This window comes from Pholcus phalangioides, unplaced genomic scaffold (genome assembly GCF_987345545.1).
Source record: "Pholcus phalangioides strain wild (caught in Gottingen) unplaced genomic scaffold, Ppha-v1.0 ptg000004l_1, whole genome shotgun sequence".
Lineage (NCBI taxonomy): Eukaryota > Metazoa > Arthropoda > Arachnida > Araneae > Pholcidae > Pholcus > Pholcus phalangioides.
In genome coordinates this window covers 21234082-21256016 of record NW_028301597.1, presented here as the reverse complement: position 1 = coordinate 21256016, position 21935 = coordinate 21234082, and the positions used below count along the sequence as shown (strand labels likewise).

The window sequence follows — 21935 nt, the reverse complement described above, 5'->3', positions numbered from 1 at the left end:
ACATAATTGTGCTATACAGGGTGTCCCGTAAGTGCTGGTTGCGGTCTTTAGCTGATCAACCGTCCGTCGTACAGGTATAGTTTTAATTTAAAAAAATATTCAAAAGGTGTTAAAAAATTACCCTGCACTAGTTTTGACAGAGTGAAAATACAGTGTGTAACAAAAATAAAAAAAATATATAAATTTTTATACGGTCCCGTTATCCTCTAACTTCCAATTAGAAAGTTGTTGCCCTGTCTCTTCTGAGCCCAGTAAAAAAAAATAGTGTTTCTAAGTGCAATATTCGCTGAGATATTTGAATTTAAAAAAATCGGAGAAAATTTGGGAAGGACAGTATAAATAAGGGAATGGAGCGTTGTGTCCGTTAGTTTCGGTTGTTCAACAACGGCAACGACGTTCCAACTGGCAGTCAGAGGTCAGTGGGGCCGTATAAAAATTTAGATTTATATTTTACGGCACACAGTATTTTCACTCTTGAAGCTGGTGCAGGGTAATTTTTGGATGCCTTTTATGAGCATTTTTTTTAAATTGAAACTACCTCTACGACGGACGGTTTATGAGAAAAAGATCGCATTAGCAATTACAGGACACCCTGTATATAATTTCAACTATAGATTACGTTTACTAAAACAAAATGTATTATCTGAGGTTACATAATTTTAAAAATTTCTCTTTTCCTCCGCCAGACTTAACAGAACATGACATAAGTTTAATTTTCTAACTGCCCAATACCATACTAAACACTCAGTTTACGAATTGGAGTGGCGAAAAGTTCAACTGCATGTAGGTGTTTCCATAGGTATTGATGTCGAGTTCAATGAATACATGAAAACGAGCGACTCCTGAAGATCTTGGTAAGCCCACGAGTCAGTTTCGTATTTAACAAAGATCTCCATTAAGTTTCAGACATATTGCGTAGTGTGTTACGGTAGTAAGTAACGCAGTATTCCCCCAACCCTTTTTCTGCCTATAGCCCCGGGCATCGTGCTGAATTCTCACCATGAGGATCCATGTTCGAACCCCGTTGGCGGAAGAGTGGTGGTCGGCTGAAGCTGGTTTTCTGCGGGTTTTTCAACTCCCACTTGAAACAGTCACTCCGCAGAGAGCAGGCAGACCTTGAACAGGCTACTTACATAACATAAGAAATTCAGGAATTTACCATCTTCAGTTCCAAATATTTAAGACAGATGACAGCACGGCAAGAACACAAAAGAAGCACAACTGTAACAACATAAATACATTAGGGACACGCATATGCACACACAACACGTTCTGGCATGTACCGTTTCATTAGAAATTCCGCAAAGGAATGTGTATGAGGTGCATGTACGGTTGAGCATTAGTAGCAGTTGCCCATGACCTCCCTTTGGAACATATGTTATTTTTGTGCCCCTCCCCTTCCCGTCTTATCCAGGGCATCCTACTCTCATCCAAGAGCGAAACCCTTTATACTTATCGAATTGAAAACTAGGTGGGGGGGGGGGGGCAATCAAAGCTCCGAAGAACAGAATTATGTGAAGAAAAAGACTTTATGTCTGTAAAATATGGGAATTCAAGCTACACAATAACGACTCTCACAACACACTACACTCCCGACTATCACACTGGGCATAGGTTAAAATATACTTGAAAGTCTGGTGGGGGGATGATTATGATGTCAATTCATATATATATATATATATACGCAAATACATTAGATCAGTCGGCTTTAACTTTGACGCTGGGGGAACGGGGGGGGGGCGGCATTGCTCCCAAGCCTGGGAGCAAAGCTCCCCCCCCTGGGGTCCATTCCTATCCTGGGCTAGAGTTTGGTGAGCTTCTTTCTTGTGGGGGTTTTATGCATGGCAGAGAGAGTTTTCTCTTAACATCATGGGTTCCCAAGAAAAGTGATGCTCTGGTGCCTCAGGAAAGAGGACTGGAACATCAGCTGGAAGCTGTTACTTTTAGCTGGAAGTGGCAGCGTACCTATAGTATTTACAATTGAAAATCATTGTAACAGATTTTTTTTCTGTAGGCCCACTATGGATATGAGATTCCGGGTCATGCCCACCTGAGCCCAATCGGTTCAGATGGGCCTGGTTCTATGGACAGCTTTGCTGGATTCTGAAGAGAAGTGATATTTTTCACTATATTTCACTCGAAAGCTTTATTTCTTCATAACTCTCTGTGGTCCCCTTCAGCACTTGTGGCTCCCCTTCCACCTGATTTTCGCCTATGGCCCCCCCCCCCCTTCAGAATATACCAGAAATTCAAATTTGCGGCAAAAAAGTCAACGTCCTCCGTAACTACGTATAGTATAGCCCATCTCGATCATTCCTATTCAAGAAAAAAACACTTCTTAATTGATGATCCAGCTCGAACACAGAATGAACCCCGTGATGAAGCATTTAATTGCAGAAGTAGACTGACGTGGATATGTGCGGTCACAAACCCCCCTCTCTTTTCCGATACTCGTACAGACATTTTCTGTTGTCACACTTAACTATTTAGTTTCACTTCACGCTATTGCGTTATGAGCAGTACATGCACATTTATATTGGTAAAGACAATTTCACAACGCATTGTCACACACATTTCAAAATATCTATAATCAGGACTGATCTTTTCTCCCTTATCCCACCTACATCCATGCATGTATATATCCATGCAACACTATTAGCAGATAGCAGTTCATGTACTTGTGTAGGCGAATTAAATTTGAATTTGAAAGAATTTGCGTAGTTTCCGGTTTATGCAATGCAATAATTGAAAATGCTTGTGACAAACTTTTCACGAAAGAGCCGTGTGATAGAGCAGTGGTTTTCGATCGAGGGGACATAGCCCTGCCTCCTTACAGGCCTGGGATATTCTAAGAGAGAAAGGGTAGCAGCATACACAGGTGAAAATAAAGTAAAAAGGAAGATGGGGTGGATAATTAATGAAGCCTCAGAGATCTGTGAAATTTTCGAGATGTGAATCATTCAAGTGAAATAAGGTGCAAAATGTGTGGCTACACAACTATAGTAGAAAGGTGTGAATTCTTTTTTTGTTGTTGTTGAAATTTAGGCATCATAGACAGGGGCATACGCAGGGCAGGAACGAACTTTTGAGGGGCGCACAAAAATTTTTTTCCCGAGAAATTTTAAGTTACCATACTTCAAAAAGCATTTAAATTACATACTTCCCGGTTCAGGCATGGATGTTTACTAACACTAACAAATTCCCTGGACGGGTCGTGCTGATCCCTTGGGAATATGTGATGATCCCGTTATTATTATTGGTTAATATAGCATACAAAGGGCATTTTCTTTCATTATTGCAATTTTTTAACCGAAATACTACATTTTCTTCTAATTTTTTGTCGACCGGGAGTGGGGAAGGGCACGAGTCCCCTGAGCAACCTCCTGCGTGCGCCTCTGATCACACACAAATATGAAATTTTTTTAGGAGTCATAGATAAGATTAATTTCTTTTTTAACTCAAGCATCATAGACATGTATGAAATGTATTCGAAGTCCAACAGAGAATGCTATTCAGATCTCAAAATCTTAAATTTAAAAGAAAATCACTTGTTTGGAATGTATCTAATTATGAATACAGTAGAAGTCCATTATATATATATATAACGACAGCTCACCATCACGGGAGAGATTGTCGTTATAACGGACTTCTCGTTATATGCAGATATTTTTCGTAACATAAAGTCCTTGACAATCGCCTGCAAATCACTCGTTATATCGGGATTTTCGTTATAAGCCATACTCGTTATAATGGACTTTGTAGTGTACTGCATATATATATATATATATATATATATATATATATAATTGAAGTAGAGAAATCATATATATCTCTTTTTTTTAAATTTATTCGTTAATTCACACAAATTCATTCATACAAAAGCTTGTCTACGTTTTGATCTCAAGCTTTGGCTTTATTTATTTATTTTCACGAGGTATGACGCCAACCTAAATACTCATGCCATTTCAAATTTGTCATCGACCATACAGAGCACTGCCAATGGCAACACACACACACACACACACACACACACACACACACACACACACCATCTCGTGTCTTCCATTCTCCATTTATTTATCTTCTGTTTTGTGTCTTTCCCTTCATATCAGGCCCTAAGGCTTAAAAATATGAAGGGTAGGGAACGCCAAGAGCGAGACCCATCTCTCGACATTCCTACACGTACGGAAAGAATTCGCCTCATAAAACCACATCAGCCGTATAATTATTGCTGACGGAAAAAGAATTCCCCATATTACACTCTGAACCGCTCGCTTCTCAACATTTAATTCAACCACTGCTGGTTGGAACAATTTTTCTTTTACGGGCAAAATATATACAGTATAACATGTAGGGGAAGGTCTCAATCTGTTACTGCAATCTCTTTCTCATTTCTTCTGTTCCCAATGATCATGCTGCTGCATACCATAAGGCTTGTGGATACGGCAGTTTATGGGCACACCTCCTGGTGGGGAGCGCATTTAAACGCTACGTGAACTGATATCGCTGCGTGAATAACAATAACAAAAATAAAAGAAACAGAATTGCAATAAGAAATGATATTCGAGGATATTATCGTGGCCCTCTTTAACTGCGTCGAATTATGATCTGATAGAGAAGTGAGTTTATTACGAATGGGGGAGAGAATGCCATTAGTTCATCGATATATTCGTTTAGGATCAGTGACTACGGATGGAGAATATGTTTTTGATCGAGACATTTCGCTCGGATGTAGTAGCGCATACATGCTCAGCCCATGGCACGCGGGATAAAACTTGACCCTCCGAGTCATCTGATGTGGCCCGCGACCTGAAACCCATTTTTGTGAAAATGAAATTAGCGAAATAATGTCCACACAGATAACTTAAGCGACCCGCAGCACATTCCCAGATCATTTGATTAAAACGCGGCATATTTCCAGATCACCATGGCACATATCAAGATCCCTTGAGGGACCCCATGGCACAAGTCCGGATCACTTAAGTGACCCATGCCATATTTACGTATTACCGCGATGCAATTCCAGAGTACTTTCGCTATCCGCGGAGCATTTTCAGATTACTTTAGTGTTATTATTTACCCGCGGCACAGTTGAAGGTGATTTAAGTGACCCACGGCACAGTTGAAGGTGATTTAAGTGACCCACAGGACAGTTCCAGATCACTTATATGACACTTGGAATATTTTTTCATCTCAGCGGCACAGTTCCAGAGCACTTCAGCAACCCATATTTATCATGTTTTGAGAGTTTTATTTCGTATAATTAATTTTTTCACTGCAATTTCCAACAGTGATTTATATTCCGTCACTGGCGATTTTTCAGTCATTTTTTGCAATAGTTGGCAGCTTTGCTTACGTTTGCCATCATATTTAGCGATGACGGGTGATGTCCCGTATATTCCCGTTTTTGAAATCCCAATATCCCGTATTTTTCTAGAGTGAATATAAACCAGCCTACTCGAAATCTGCTATTCCAGCCACTGTCCTGTAGGTTCCATTAATTTGAGAAGACAGTGTGCGGAATAGCACGGCTAGAATATCACTTCTGAGAAACACATGTGGATTCATAAGTGGGTGACGGAGATTATCGCCCCTCGCAAGACCCGGATAATACTAGAAAAACATTGGTATGTGTCCCGTAACATATAAGACGATTCCAAGATTCTACACAATTAGTTGGCCCTCCCAAACCGGTTGGCACATCGAACCGGGATATCGCGACTGCTCTTGAAAACTCTATATTTTGGCTTAGAAACAGCTAATGTCGCGCACGCTCACCAGCATTATGGGCCCCGGGCAACTTCGGTTCTACTTAAACCTGGCTAAAAATGCTCTAACGTACCAAATTACATACTTTCAAAACCATAGCACAATTCTTATTAGAATAGAGTTTATCAAATGCACTCAAGGACCCCTCCCCTTCATGCTTTTTCTGATTAAGCACATGCGTTAACACGACACTGGGGTTCTTCCATTCAAAAATAAACAAAATAGGCGAACAACTCTCGGTGTCTGATTCCTTCACAACTATACCCTCCATTCAAATGCATCCCCTTGAAGAAAAAAATGTTAAAAGTGGTTCTATTTTGGTTGGGAAAACAATTAATGTCCTTTGTTGTGGTACAGTCATGCCATCTGTTTTAAACATATGTAACTAATGTGCGCGCAAGCTCCTCATTTCTTTAAGTTTCGGAATCTGACAAACAATCATTACAATAAAGTTTTTCAAGACCTTTGATATATGAAAAATAGCTTAATTAGATGCATCATGAAGTTTTTATTTCACTACAGTCAGGATGACAATATTTTATAATAAATACGGACACCGCCAATGCTCGCCACAAATGTCACCAATTGCCGGCGAAATTTGCTAATCTCCCCGCTCTCTATATAGTATTTATTATTTTTCCCGTTAAGTCATGAGTTATGATCGAGCCGTTCACTTACAAAAACCAATTGAACCGGTCCGTGGGCTTTTAAAAGTTGAGAACCACTATCTTAGACCAGGGGTTTCCAACGTGAAGTTTCTCGTGGAACCCTTGATAGTTATATGGCTGTTCCGCGGAACCCTTGATAGTTATATGGCTGTTCCGCGGAACCCTTGATAGTTATATGGCTGTTCCGCGGAACCCTTGATAGTTATATGGCTGTTCCGCGGAACCCTTGATAGTTATATGGCTGTTCCGCGGAACCCTTGATAGTAGTAAGGCTGTTCTACGCATCTCAAATTTTTGAATATTTATCCAAAAAAGAGTTCCTACTGCTGTCTCAAAAGCATCATAATCCCTAGGGCAAAAAAAGCGGGCCAGGCACCACCTCTTAATATGCATATTTACTGTCATAAATCATTGTGCAAGATCTTATTGTGGAAGTGCCTATGCAACAGAGGTCCCCGCACATGGGGGGAGGGGGGGGGGATTGGGGCTTACAGAGCTCCAGCCCGGGGCCCAGAGCAGTATAACTTCTCGTCATATTTTGTTTATGACACTATAAAAAAAGGGGCCTGTGAACAGTGTAACCTGGGGCCCGACAAAGAACTCAGCCTAGGGGGGCCCTACTGAAGGATATGGAGGCTATGAGTCCCCGTGCGGTAATATTCGTCTCGTTTCAGCAATATAAATTGCCAAGTTTGCTTCAAAATTTTAACAGTCGTTGTTTCTGTGCGTAGAACGTAGCCCATCTTGGCTTTTTGAAATTGTAATCACAAAGAATACATCCCTTTCGATTACAATTAAAAAAGCCGAGAAGGCCTATCTTCTGCTCATTTTACTAATGTTACATTTTACTATCGCACGCAAGCAGCAACTGTTAAAATTTTGAAGGGAAACTGACAATTTAACTAATATCATTGCTTATAAAATATTTATTTATATCATATCATATTGATTTTTTTTATGCGGCATATTGATCAAAAACCAGTCACAAATTTCAATCGAAGAATCACAACATATGTATTTTTTATTTGATAGGTGGCAGCAGATGTTCCAGTTCAGTGTTTCTTCTATGTTGTATAATAATTATATATACTGTATTTTTTACTAATAAAAATTTTATTTTTACCCGTTCATAGGGGTTAAGGACAAAAGTAACTAAGAAACGCACCATTTTTTTAATGGTGAATAAATTTACAAAGTATTAGACGCTTAGAGTATGAGAGTAACTCCCCCATAAGCAGAAGGATCCCCAGAATGTGCTTTAATCAATTTAAAATTGTTTCTCGGAGTGACATATCATATAAATTCAATCCAGAAAATCCTTGCACTTTTTGCAACGACACTTTGATGCACAGCGGGCCACTTATAAGTGCCACTTTGTTAATTTTTACAAAATTGAATTTCAGGTCGCGGGCCACTTCGAATGACTCTGATGACCACATTTGGCTTGCTGGCCATCGATTGAGCATGCATAGGAATACGCAGAATTTTCTCGAGGGGGTTTTCAAATTTTTTCCCCTTCAGAGGGGGTTACTTTTTTCCCTGCAAAATAACACTATAATCTTGGCTCAAGGAGGGGTTAGACGCCCCCCTCCTTTGCGTACGCCAATGAGACTACAGTATAACAGCAGCTTTCTAAGGGTCGGCACAACTCACTAGGTAGTCGGCACACTCATGGCGATACACCTGAGTTGTACTCGGTTTAAAAAAAACTTTCTGAGGGAACAACTCATTAGTGAATATGATTACTTTTTTGACAACACACACACAGATTGATATCTCTGAGAAAATTCCATTGTCCTGTTAAAACAACCAGTCTCAAATTCAAACTACAGTTGATTCGAATCAATTGTATTCCAAACTTCATTCAATAAAATAAAAATTATAATACTGTATTTTTTAGTTCTCGTACTCACCAGTAGCATCCAGCCGTGCTAGATTATGGCACCTCGACACAACATCAGACACGCCGTTATTAGTGACACTGACGCATCCCTTGAGTTCGAGTGTTTTAAGTTCCGGACACCTGATGGCGACCGTGGACAGTCCCTTGTCCGTGAGCCTCCGGCAGCCGTTAAGAGATATCCTCTCGACTGCTAGGCACACGGTCGGCGAATCCCGGCACAAAAGTCGGAAAAGAGTCTTTAGTCCTTTGTCAACGTGGATTCTTTCCCCGCTGAGCGTGATCGAAGACCAGAGCTGAGGTTCCCAGGCCAAGAAATACCACCGCCTGCAGACCCTCGCGGACACGCACAGCTGGTTGCTGCTCAGGTAACTGAAAATCTTTAGAATGAGATCATCGGTGAGCCGATCGAAGTGACAGCAGCTTCTGGCTACTTTCTTGCCTTTGAAGGTTGTGATCAAGCGATCCGTATAAGGGATGGATGGCCCTCGACCCACGGATGGTGCCCTGTAATATTACAGAATAAATTATTAAGTCAAATTAATATTGTGAGGCCAGAAGCCTGTTACAATTTGATAGCAATAAATCAGGGTGCGCTAATTTAAAAAAATCATTGATTTAAATCAAAAAATTTAAATTTCGTTTTTCCTTTTTATTAACTTCAATGATATTGAAGTAAAAGTAACCTGGTATGGTGTGTATGTTATTGATATGTGGTAAAGTTCGTGATAAAAGTATACAGAACATAGCTTTCCAAACTTTTCATTCCATCGCCCCCTTCATCAGCAACTTTTTCTCTCATCGCCCCCACTCAAGTAAACCCATAGGGCCCTATGTTAAATCCATAGCTTCTACCCTCCCCACAGACCGTTCCATCGCCTACCAGGGGGCGATGTTGCCCACTTTGGAAACACTGATAATAGAAGATCTGGTAAATATAGACTTGAATCTATGTTTAATAGAGGTAGTGTCACTTTATAGGATTCTTTTGTGCAAAATCAAATTGTCGCCAAAATTTGTAACCGTCAATTGAATTTTTGTCGAATATCTACTTCGACAAAAGCTGATTTCAGTGATGTATATATTGCAAACAAAAGACTAAATTTCTCCTTAATCAGAGAACCGATATAGTTTATTGCAGGCTCTTTTGGAAGCTAAGGAACGGACTAGTTTTTGGAAAATTTGAACGATTATAGCTAGAAGGGTGTTTGCAGAACTGGTGATTATTAAAAATTTTGGCGGCATTTCGATTTTGAATTTTGCTAATCTTTCAGCGCATGTAGCTCGCCATTAAAACCAAATATTTCGATGAAATTGGTGCCACCTCTTATAGCATTTTTTCTGCTTTTCCAAACGCGCGCTTAGTTTGAGTATAAGTCTTTCAAAAACTTTACAAATTCTGGTTTCTTCAGACTTGAAGCATTTTCTTTTTTCCATAATTGATTATCAACCATAACTCGAAAACGGTTTGAGATAGGACAGGGTTGGTGGGGTGTTTCATGATCCACTTGGGCTCGTCTATCACCCTCTTTCGTTTGGAAGAATAGGTCGGATTCATCCTGCATAGATGTAGGTCTATGAATGGTATGGTAATAAATATGGTACAGTGGAACTTCGGTTAACGAGCAATTCGCATAACGAGCAAAACTTGCGCTTTTTTATTTATTTTCACGTTATCACAACTGAGCTGATGGTTTTTGTTTTCGTCCACACACGTGTTATAGAATTTCGGGTAATATTCTCTACGGCTGTTCCGGTAAGCGTGCCTCTCAGTTGGAGAATTAACACACGTGCGAGTGTAAATATTTACGATACGAAACTACATGTAGTATAGCAGTGATGTGTATGTGCACACTTTTTTAAATTCTGCTTGGAAAAAAACTGTGGGCTGATTGCATTATTGAACATGACTTTGAGGGGGCTAACTCATTAACCAGAGCCACCACTTGTCGAAGAGATTTTGTGCTTGGGGGAAGACCATGGACTGGAGGTTCATGAGGATGGTATTCAAGAACTAGTGGTGAAAAATGTCTAGAAGTTGACGATGGATGAAGTTATGGATCTCTTTTGCACGCACCAGCAAGTGTTCATGAACGGTATCTCGTCTGAGGAAGCGAGAAGTAAGGAGGAGTCCCTCACATAAAATGAGATTATAGAGATGTGTATAGAATGTGGGAATCTGTGCAAAACTCTGTAGAAAAGAACCACCCAAATTTAGCTGTAGCAATGTGCAATCTGTCCAACGAACACTGCAATTTACCATTTTCCAGAAATCCTAAAAAAGAGGCAAAAGCAAGTGCCATTGGATAAGGTTCTTTTTGGAAGTCACGCAAAAAGAATACGTTTGCAAACAACGAGTCTGTAAATCGTCCTAAACGATAGTCCTCCTCTTTCTTTCGTCGTTTAGAGTAAGTTAATTTGAAAACATTATCGTATTTGTATGTTTATTTATGGCGTTATTTATAATATGTGTATTTTATTGCATTATGTATAATTATTATTGCATTTAATTATCGATTTAATAGTCCTTTTTATGTGAATGAACAATTGTGGAGCGAATTATCTGGGTTTCCATTGTTTCGTATAGGGAAGTCTGATTCGAAAACGAGTTATTCGGATAACGAGCTCGTTGGCGGATCGTTAACCGAAGTTCCACTGTATATGAAATATGAAGTTTTATATTTGTAATGTACGAGACTCAATGTAGATATAAGCAGGGATTTTCCAAAATTACACCCCTTAAAGCAGAATTTTCAGATTACTAAATCCACGCTAGCGAAGCCGCAGGTAACAGCTATCCCGAGAAATTAAAAAATAATTAATATATAATGTGCGAAAATTATTGACAGGAAATTATGAAAATTAATATCTTGTTAATCGCCGGAAATCCCGAGAGAGAAAGAGCGAGAGTAAAAAAATTCAGAGAATAAAAACGGCCATAAGCGTGGAAGAAAGGAAATGAAGGGAGGGCCTCTTATATCTTCTTCAATGGAGAAAGTAAATATAGTGCTATTATAGAGCGAGTGCTTAATGTTAATGCTGTTGGGATGCAGGAAGAAGCGCATTACTGGTTCCATCCTCGCCCGTCAACTTCTTCCCGATAAGTCATTGGCACAGTCATACATACCTCGAAGATTCCGATGACGATTCCTGTGGGAACGGAAAAGGCGAGGAACGGGACGATGGAATGTCACTCCAACTGGTAGGCCGGCTTAAGGGCCGTGGCGACGAGCACGAAGAGGACCGACCGGCCGTCTGGAGCAGCGCTGCCAGGTCGCCGCAGGCCGACGACGAAGCGGCTGAACAAGACGAGGCCGCGTATGAGGAGGGCGACAGAAGAGTCGTCGTCACCGGAACGGGTGGTGGAGTCGGGGTCCTGGTCAGCAGAGTGTGGTAACCCAAATCGTGGCACGGTGACAAGCGTCCGGCTACTCCTTTCTTGGAGCAGAACGTCATCGACAACGGAACATCGTTCGCTGCTGCCGCTGCAAATAAACAAATAAAGGCCACACTTAAAATACGCAGTTTATCATGGGCATGGTGTGTGTGTGTTACGGTACTTAATTTTATCAATGTGCTGGGACTTCTTGTGAAACTGATGTTTTTCCCAATTCCCTGTAGGAACCCATGGTCACTTCAACTGGAACAAATTTGTTATATAGAGCTCCTAAGCAATAGCAACATTAAAATGACTAACGGATTACACATAAGAAACTAAAACCGGAGCAAGATCGATGTACCTAAATTGAACGTATAGTAGGGCAGCCGGGGCTAGTTGACACAAGGTGGGTGCGGAGGTGCCCCCCCCCCCCCAGCGTCAAAAGTGGAGTGGGCAGATCTAATGTGCATGTGTGTATATGAATTGACATCATCACCATCGTGCCCCCCCCCCCCCAGACTTCCAAGTCTATCTCCACGTATGAGTTGACATACAGGTTCTCTTTTCTACATCACTGAGTACTGAGTGTTCGTATCGCCACTGTCATATCAGCTGAAGGGTGTTGCATCATCTATAGTAATTTCAGTGTGATAGGAGCTCTCAGGATAGTAAGTTTCCTCATTTCCTGCCAGGAAAGTATTTTTTTCACTCAAAGTTTTTTTTTATTCTGTGAAGCCCATGAACATGTTGAGATGTTTTTAACAGTTGTAATGGGTAGAGTAGTCAATAACGTTTTGTATTCAAGTGCTGAGAAATGCTTCATGGAACTTTTGTGGAACAGTGAGGCAGTCCTCTTGTGTAGAGCCATTCTGGAGCAAGTGAGCATCCTAGCTGAGGGTCTCGTTGGCACAGAACGCGTGTCATATACCAACTTACCGATTTGGTGGAATCGCGGCAAAACTGTGCGAAAATTACAACCACTAGTTTGAAAGAGCGATCTCTCTTGGTGGACATGAAGCTGTGAATGATTATGGGACTTCCTTATTGTTATTATTATTTTTTATTTGGTTTTTTGTAGCTTTTCTTTTTACATTCGTTTTCTTCTTCAAAATGTTGAGTGCTGGTCGAAATGGTGTACACGAAGCTTTAAACATGACATTTTTATTCTTCAATGCAAAGCATTTCTACAATTTCATGCGTAACCGACAACCATTCGTGCTGAAAGTTAAAAATCGAACTCCTCGAGAAATTTTTCTTCATTCAATAATCGTAATCTTCACTAGGCTTCGTGAAAAGAGTACTATAACCGAATCCCGTTTTAACGAACACTTTCCTAATCCCCCAGATAAGTTAACGTAGTAACAATGCAAAACCTGGAATTCCTTTGCAACGAAATTTATTTATAACAAAGCGATTTGTCCGGTCTCTTGGAGTTCGTTGTAACGGGATCCGACTGTACTATACGTCATTGTAAACAGCTCACTTGTTACAGTGCTTAATTTGCACATAATTTTCTTTCTGCATTTTTTTATTGAAATAGTGTAGCTACCAACTTACGTTTATTCTTCAGATCCTATTAACCATCACTCTATGTCAACTTCTCCGACATCTGGGGTAAGTTGACATAGTTTTTAACAACATTTTAAACATATTTGGCGAAATGGGGAATACCATTTTAAGTGATATTTCCCAGCATTAGTTTGTAGCCAAGAGTACCGATATCCACAGAATCAGTCACATTTGCTGTAAGTGTTACAGGAAAAAATAGAAGAATCACAAAAAATAAAAACTATGCCAACTAGCCTAGGTCTTCCCTATTTATTTGACGACAGAATAAGACTTCCCTTATTTTTCTGACCATTATTGCTGACCATTTCATTATTACGATTCCCACGGATATGACCGCTGCTTTACCTGCCTACCTGCACAGGCGTACGCCGGACACCCTCGCCCCTCCCTCAAATGATCAGCAATTAAATTTTTTTTGTTAAAAAAAAATTAAAATATAATAATTATTTTTTTGGTGATTTTTTAATCTACTTCCGTTGATTCAAAACGCCTAATGAGGTTAATAATTGAAAATTTTTCATGGAATTGATTCCCTATGTCTTCAAACCTCGAATTCATCAATGTGGTCCCCCCCCCCACCCCCCAAGCACAAATCCTGAGTATGCCCCCGCCTTTTTTACCTGACATGGAAATAGTCTACCAATTCACTTGCACATACTCTTAAAAATCACAATGCTAGATCTCGTTATGGTTAGCACCCTCTATGTCAAGGGTGCTCAACGTTTTGAGCGGGCCACTTGATTGGTTTTTAAACGCGTCGCGAGCCACTTGAGTTATCTGTAAGTGTGCCTCGAGCCAGTCACATGGTCTGACCATGTGTCTAGAGCAATTGAAGTGATCTGGAGATGCACTTCAAATCACTTAAATGATCTGGTGAACGTGCCAAGAGCCACTAAATTGATCTATAAAAATTCCACGGGCCAATTGAGTGATCAGTAAGTGTGCTGCGAGCCATTCAGGTGATCAAGAAGCGTTCCATGGGGCCACTTGAGTGATCTGAAACGCACCGCCAGCCACTTAAGTAATCTGCAAATGCACCACGAGCCACTTGAGTGAACTATGGTTGTGCGGCGGGTTGCTTTAGTAATCTGGGTAGGTGCCGTTGGCAGCTTAATTACCTAGAAATGTGCCGCTAGAGCCACTTGAATGATTTGATAATCTTTCGTGGGAAACTTGAGCGGTTTCATAATTTGTCGCGGGCCACATCAGATGACTTCGAGGGCTAAATGTGGCCTTCGGAGTCATCTGATGTTTCCCGCGGCACATTGTAGATCCCAATAAACCAAGCGCCGCATTTACAGATCACTTAAGGGACCCACGGTATATGAGTAACCAATGACACAATTCATGATCACTTGAGTAACCCGCGACATAGTTCCAAATCACTTAAGTGACCTGCGGTACAGTTCCAGATTATTCAAGTTACTCGCGGCACAGTCCCAGATTATTCAAGTTACTCGCGGTGCAGTCCCAGATCACTCAAGTGACTCGCGTCACAGTTCCACATCACTTAAGTGGCCCGCGACACGTTTTCAAACCAATGAAATTGCCTCGCACTCGCCCAAAGGTTGAGAACAATTGCTCTAGGCACTTGGGGCCATTCCTGGGTGGACCATGCGTCAAGATTTGATACTTCCGGCTTAATATGGACTATGCTGCGATAAGAAAAGGATAAAATCCCTAAAAAGTACTAAAAGGAAGGAATTCCTAAACTTTTTTCGCGTTACAGGGAATTACCGTTCAACGGAAATACCCTTGCATGTGTCATTGCATCGTATTATATGGGGCTTTATTTTCCAGACATTTGATTCTATTTTCTGACTTTGACATATCCCTGATTGCGCGTATTGAACGCGTGCTGTACTTCATATACGTGTGTAAGGACAAAGTAGATGGAAAAGGTCGTGAATCTGAATTAGGGTTAACAGGTGGCACTTCGGTGCTAATTCCTTCATAATATCCCAGATAAAGTAAGTCTTATCATGTTGCGAAGATGGTTCATAATTTATCACATTGTTCTTCAGAATTTGGAAGCAAAATTCTTTCTGTTAACAATATTACAAAGACATGTATATGACCTTGATTTGAAGAAAATACTTTGGTGAGTTAGGAAAAAGTAGAACATCTATAGGCTACAGTATGCCGGAGGACAGTCATTTTCATGCGAACTGAATGCTAATTATTATTTTCATTGAATGGGGTAGTAATGTTAACAGAGCAAATGAACTGCTCTTGAAAGCATGGATGAGCATTCCATTACCTGCAAGATTGTATATTTTATTCATTTATTCCTGGCTGATTATTATGTTTCAGAGAAGATTAGGAAGATTTCAGATGCGAAGCTTTGTCCGCAAAACTGAATAAATAAGTAGCATTTGCATGAAAGTGACTTAAATGAGAAGAAAATTGTGTCACTTGTGAATTAGCGTATTTGCGGGTGTAAAAGATGTGCACGAGTTTTCTATCATACCGGCATATACGATTTACGGAAAATTCAGCGCCAACAATTAACCACCAAGTAGTTGATTGATAAAAAAATTCACCGACAACAATTCGTCACCAGTGAATGTGTGACCGAATGAATGAGCAAGTGAGTGAGCGAGTGAGTGGCCGAATGAGCTGGTGAGTTAGAGAATAAGCTACTGAGTGGCCGAATGAGCTGGTGAGTTAGAGAATAAGCTACTGAGTGGCCGAATGAGCTAGTGAGTTAGAGAATAAGCTAGTGAGTTAGAGAATAAGCTAGTGAGTTAGAAAATAAGCTAGTGAGTTAGAAAATAAGCTAGTGAGTTAGAGAATAAGCTAGTGAGTGACCGTACGAATGAAGGAGTGACAGTACGAATGAAGGAGTGACCGTACGAATGAAGGAGTGACCATATGAGTGACTCACTCACTTGCTCACTTACCTATTATCTCATTTACTCAGCATTTCCCCCGACTCACTTGATCGATCACTCACTTTCTCAATGATGAACACTTATTATATACTTTATTGATGAATCGCTTTTCGGTGAATTTTAATAGTGATGAATTGTCACGCCGGTGAATTGCGTGGTTGTGAATTGTTGTCGGTGAATTTTCCGACGGTAATTATTAGGGACGAAGAATTTTCCGCACATGAGCTTAAATAGTATTCGAAACACAGCAGCACGTCCTCTTCTATTGCCAAGAGGTGCTGAGCAGAGCCGTCTTAACGAATGGGCATGGCCCGCTCCTCATAAGTTCGAGCCCTGGACAAACATGCATTTTTGTGTACCCCTTTAATATATAGCGCTCGTTGAGGCATAGTCAGTGACGGTATTATTAATATACAGGGTGTCCTGTAAGTACTAATGCAGTATTTATCTCATCAACCATCCTTCATAGACATATGATTCCAATTCAAAAAATGCTCAAAAGGCGTTCAAAAATTACCCTGCACCAGTTTTAAGAGTGAAAATACAGTGTGCAACAAAATAAAAAAAATCTAAATTTTTATACAGACTGTCCTCTAACTTTCAATTCGAAAGTTGCCACCCTCTCTTTCCTCCGAGGCCAAGGAGAAAAATCCATGTCTCTAAGTGCAATATTCGCTGATATATTTGAATTTGAAAACCGGAGAATAGTGACGGTAGTGAAAGAGCAGCATAATTAAGGGAAAGGAGCGTTATCCGTTAGTTTACGCTTTTCTTTCCCAACTCTTACTTGATTTTGAATTTAAATATATCAGCGAATATTGCAGAAACGTGGATTTTTTTTTTCTGTTGACCTCAGGAGATACAGGGCAACAACTTTTCTAATTGGAAGTTAGACAAAACAAGGGGATGGTACAAAAATTTAGAGTTTATTTTTATTTTGTAACACACTGTATTTTCACTCTCAAAACTGGTACCGAGTAATTTTTGAACACCTTTTGGGTATTTTTTGAATCGAAACTGTACCTATACGACAGACGGTTGATGAGTTAAAGGCCACAATTACCACTTAGGGGTCATTCAAGTGTTACATCAGCATCGGGGGGTTTTGGATTTGCTGAATTTTGATGACGGGGGGAGGGGGTTAAAAATGGCTGAAAATCTGTTTACGTAATACTAGAATGTCCCCTTACGGGACACCCTGTATAGCACGTAATGTAATTAATTTTGAAAGTGAATTTCGAAGTATGCTGTGGAATTTGCTTACTTTGCATCTTCATCAAAATATTAAATTTTATATTTAAATGTTCAACAAGCTTAGGAAGTGAATATACAGAGAACAAACTCTTAAATTCAGAACTTTGTGAGTTCTCAAAATATGTGGGCGTATTCACACACCCCGTTTGCCCATGAAAGAAACAAGCACTGTGCATGGACGCACCCGGCATGGCCCAGGAACTTGTGCATAGGGAGGCCTCGTGATAATGAAATTCGGTACTATGATTTTCGAGAGTAAGCACGTGAAATGGTAGGCAGACACTTTCAGCTAAGTAGGGGCCTTAGAAGATCACTTAGCCCAGGGGAAGGGCGGGTTGCTCTTTTGATATCCCTGATTCGAAGACCTATTTAAAAAGGGGGTGGGGGTAAGTGCGGTTTGTACGTCAACACAAACAAGCTAGTTCGATTCAGTAAGTGTCAGACATTTATGGTTAGTAAGTAAAATAAAACCACACCAACCGATTCCATTAGTCGCTGATGTCTTTGGATGAAGATTTTGGTGCTCGGTGAGTTTCAAAGCTGCCCGCAGCCCGCAGAGATCCATGTCCGTGTGAATGAAGTATTTCAGAGCTAGTAGCATAACATTGTTCACATAGGCCCCTGTCCATCTGGTTTCAGATGAACCCAACCTGAATTGAAAACAAAACACACAAAACATGTAAACATTGCTACATATGAATGTACAGCTCATTCTCTAAACAATGTTAGAAAAACAATACTCTGCACGTCGATTAATAAAAAAAAAAATAGATATACCGTGTGTTCCATAAATTTGTAAGCAATTTTGAAATTTATAAATATTGAAGGAATTGGTGCATTTGAATGCAGTTTGCAAAAAAAAGTTATTCTCCCGGAAGGGGAGATGTTTTTTGGTACAGAAAAATATTTAATTAAAATTTTTGTCGATAGAGGACGCAGCACGAAAGCAAATAACGGAGTTCTGAACCTGAGCCTTGCTTCAATCTCTTCTGTGTCCGAAACGGTCGAGCAGCTGCAGTTGGTGATTCGTGGGGCTGCGATGTAACAACTTCACCAGTGGTGCTTCATCCATGAATGTCAACATCCCAATGAAAACGTTATGTAAGCGCCAGTAACAGTAAAATTCAAAAATAAGTTGTTAATCGTATACCCAGCATTTTATAGGATTCTGGTTTGCGCATTTCCAGTGATTCGCTTTTGTGCAGTACCCTCTGACGACAAAAATTTGAAGTTTTTCCTGTACCGACGGGAAAAAAATCCCCCTTCATGAAAACAACTTTTTTCGCAAACTGCATTAAAATACACTAATTCTCTCAATATTTATGAATTTTTAAGTTTCAGTATTTACTGTTAGCTAATATATACAGTTATTCAATACAGTATTTACTCATTTATGGGACACCCTGTACATAATTTGACTTTACCGAGAAGCATGTTGATGTACGAGCTAAATCAATAACGAATTTCTTCGTCATTTCATTCGTTATTGATCTAGGAAAAGAAAAGAGCCTGTACTATAGATAATGATGAATGATAGATGTCTGGATAGATCTGATTGAAACAAAGATCGATATGTCACGCTATGATACATTACGCAGACTTTCAACTAGATTTGCATGATAAGTTCCCGAATGAGTTGGAAAATGACTGAAATGAACAAATGATGGCATCAGCTTGATGGTCATCGATCATTCTATCACCACCAATCAGCCAAGCGAAGGAAATTTTTCATTTAATTATTCCTATACAAATAGGATAACATTCCGTTCAGTAACATTCAGGCTCTCAACCTGAAACCATATGGCTTCCTTGCGATCCTGGGATATAAGGAAGGCCAAGGGTGGAAAACAATGGAAGCCTTGACAGATGGTTAAGGACCCCCTGACCCTTATGGTGGACTAGGCCAACACCAGCTATAGTAGAATACTATAGTCTATAATATAGCTGGTGTTGACTAGGCAGTTCTGCTAGTTTCTCCCAACTATAGCAGGCCCGTAGCCAAAAATTTCGTTAGAAGGGACCACTTTCATTTCGGGGGAGGGGGGGGGGGAACTATCACCAAAGTGATAGTTAGCACACTAGATTTGGCCTTTTTCCCTTTGGTCATTTTCTCACATTTTGGGGAGGGGGGGGGGGAAGAAACCAGACCCCCAAGTCACCCCCCCCCCGCTACGGCCTTGCTTAAAAGCTTCATTTTTTTAAAACCTGAATTTTTTTTAAACCTCCCGGCCCGTCATGGCTCCTCTCAAACTTTATTTTCATCCATGTGCCCCCTAAAATATCCCAGGACTGCCAGGGGACCATATGGCCAACGGCCATACCATGCTGAAAACACCGGTTCTCGTCCGATCACCGAAGTTAAGGGGACCATATGGCTCCAGGAAGAGAACCACGGCCCCACGCCATCATTAGTATTTTAGCGCAAACCGCACTTTTGGTTCAAACACCGATCGATTGAGTGATTTTTTATTTTTTAAAAAGGGTCATAGACTTCTCACGTACTCACTGGCACCCACAAAGGCCCCATAGCGAGCCGAGATTATAATGCATCTTTGCAGTAAAAAACGATCCCCCACGAGAAAAAATCCTGCGTACGAAAGAGCACCCACTTTGTTTTTTTGTTTTTTTCTAGAATGCCTCATTCACAGGACCGAAAAATCCTCATTCATTCCTGAGTATATAGGGTGATTCTAAATTCACATGGGACAAACTTCAAGAGGTGAAATGGGCGGGGGGGGGGGCTATCACCCTTTTAGATGTCTTCTTAGAGATATCTAAACAAGCATTTTTAATCATTGAATGTGCGGTAGAATCGCAATAGAGGGTTTTTAATGAGTGCGCAACAGCACTTCACTGGAAATATATTTTTCCGACGCGATATGTGCTATCAAACATTCGAGGGTACGGGGGGGGGGGGGTTGTAATGTGGTAGGCTTTCTCATAGTGCAACCGGAGTAACGCAAAATCTACCAGCCATTGTGTCGCAAGTCACAGCAATTATCCAGAGAGAGAGAGAGAGAGAGCGATGGGGGAAGGGATCAATCCTCCCAAGAACTGAACAATATGGGAAAAAAATTGCCGTGTCCCGTATTTTACAGAGCAATCAAACGAACGTATAAGTAGAATAAATCACCTCCCAACACATTTCTTCAGATCCGCGGCTGGCTTGTCATTTTATGGCAGAGCATGAAATTGATGGTCTAAGCACGAATGAAAACCAAACTTAAAAAAAAAAGTTTTATTTTTATAGTTGCATATGTGTGTGCACCTTCGGATTGGATCGGTGTTTGGTTTTTATCCGTGTGAGGACCATCAAGATTATGCTGTGCTAAACAATGACAAACGGTATAATGGCTTGTGGTAAATTTTGCGATACCCAGGTTGCACCATGAGGAGTTCGTATCACATTACGAACCCCTGCACTGCACCACACCCTCGAGTAGTTGATAGCACATATCGCAGCAAATACGTCAGAAAAATATATCTTCTTTTAGTGAAATACCAAAGTGCACTTCCTAAAAACACCCTCTACCGTGTATGCTTTTGCGATTCGACCCCACATTCTATGACCAAAAATGTTTGTTTTTAGGTGTCTTACATTACCTCACAAAGTTCGTCCCATGAATTTAGAATCACCCTGTATAGTACATTGTGTATCACCCCGTAATTACCTAAAAAAAAGCGCTTTATTTTATAGCCTGGCTATCAAAGAGATGTTACGTCACAATCTTCCACGTCGGAGGATCATTCAACATTGTAATAGTTTTTAGGTACGTCCTGTGAATATTTCATAAGATGTCCTTGTTATGCACTGCTTAAACATATTATAAATCTCATACTGAAGAACTGAATAAAGAAAAAAAATTAACATAAACATAGCAGCTGAGTATATTCCATCTTAATCAAAGTGCACATTAGACAACTAAAACACATCGACTGTATCTAATGAGGGTCTCATCAGAGACGAAATTCACGGTTTCTAAAAAAAATGAGAAGTCCAAAGTGATATTAATGATGATTTATTATGATTTACTAGTGCACTCTGAGGCCCAGAAATCCATCAAATGTCCGTGAAGTTTTTTTTTAAATTCTGATTTTTAATGCAGTGATATTAAAGTTTAGCCAATCACAGGCCATCATACAACGAATTAAGCGCGTGTATCAATGATCCCAATCTCCGACTTTCTAAGAAAAAGCCACAATCGATCCTCTCTAGCTATTACTTTCTTCCGAGAAATGATACATATAAAACCACAGGTTTGATTGTGTATGGCCCTAGGGTCTTATATAACAAAGTACTATATGATCAAATTAAATCAATTTTCTCATGGTTATTCTTGGATTTTCAGTGGAGCAGAGAAAAGAGAAAAGATGTTGGATCACATGACATTTAGAATTTCTTAAATGTCCATGCACATGGGGGAGAGAGAGAGAGAGAAATTATGACAGCGAAGGGTAGAAGAAATTATACAACAAACATTCTACACACGTTCCAGATACAT

General features: G+C 40.3%; 1 protein-coding gene across 2 annotated transcripts in view; it reads right to left on the bottom strand.

Moving 5' to 3' along the window:
• The window catches only part of LOC149086743 (uncharacterized), a 54782-nt gene that overhangs the window by 21152 nt on the left and 11695 nt on the right, over positions 1-21935 (bottom strand). For both annotated transcript variants that reach the window (XM_089231097.1, XM_089231096.1), the window contains exons 2-4: positions 17914-18083; positions 11465-11822; positions 8351-8844 (exon numbers count right to left, since the gene is read on the bottom strand). In XM_089231097.1, the coding sequence (XP_089087223.1) occupies positions 8351-8844; positions 11465-11822; positions 17914-18034 (973 nt within the window). In that variant the 5' untranslated portion in view covers positions 18035-18083. The remainder of the gene's footprint in view (positions 1-8350; positions 8845-11464; positions 11823-17913; positions 18084-21935) is intronic.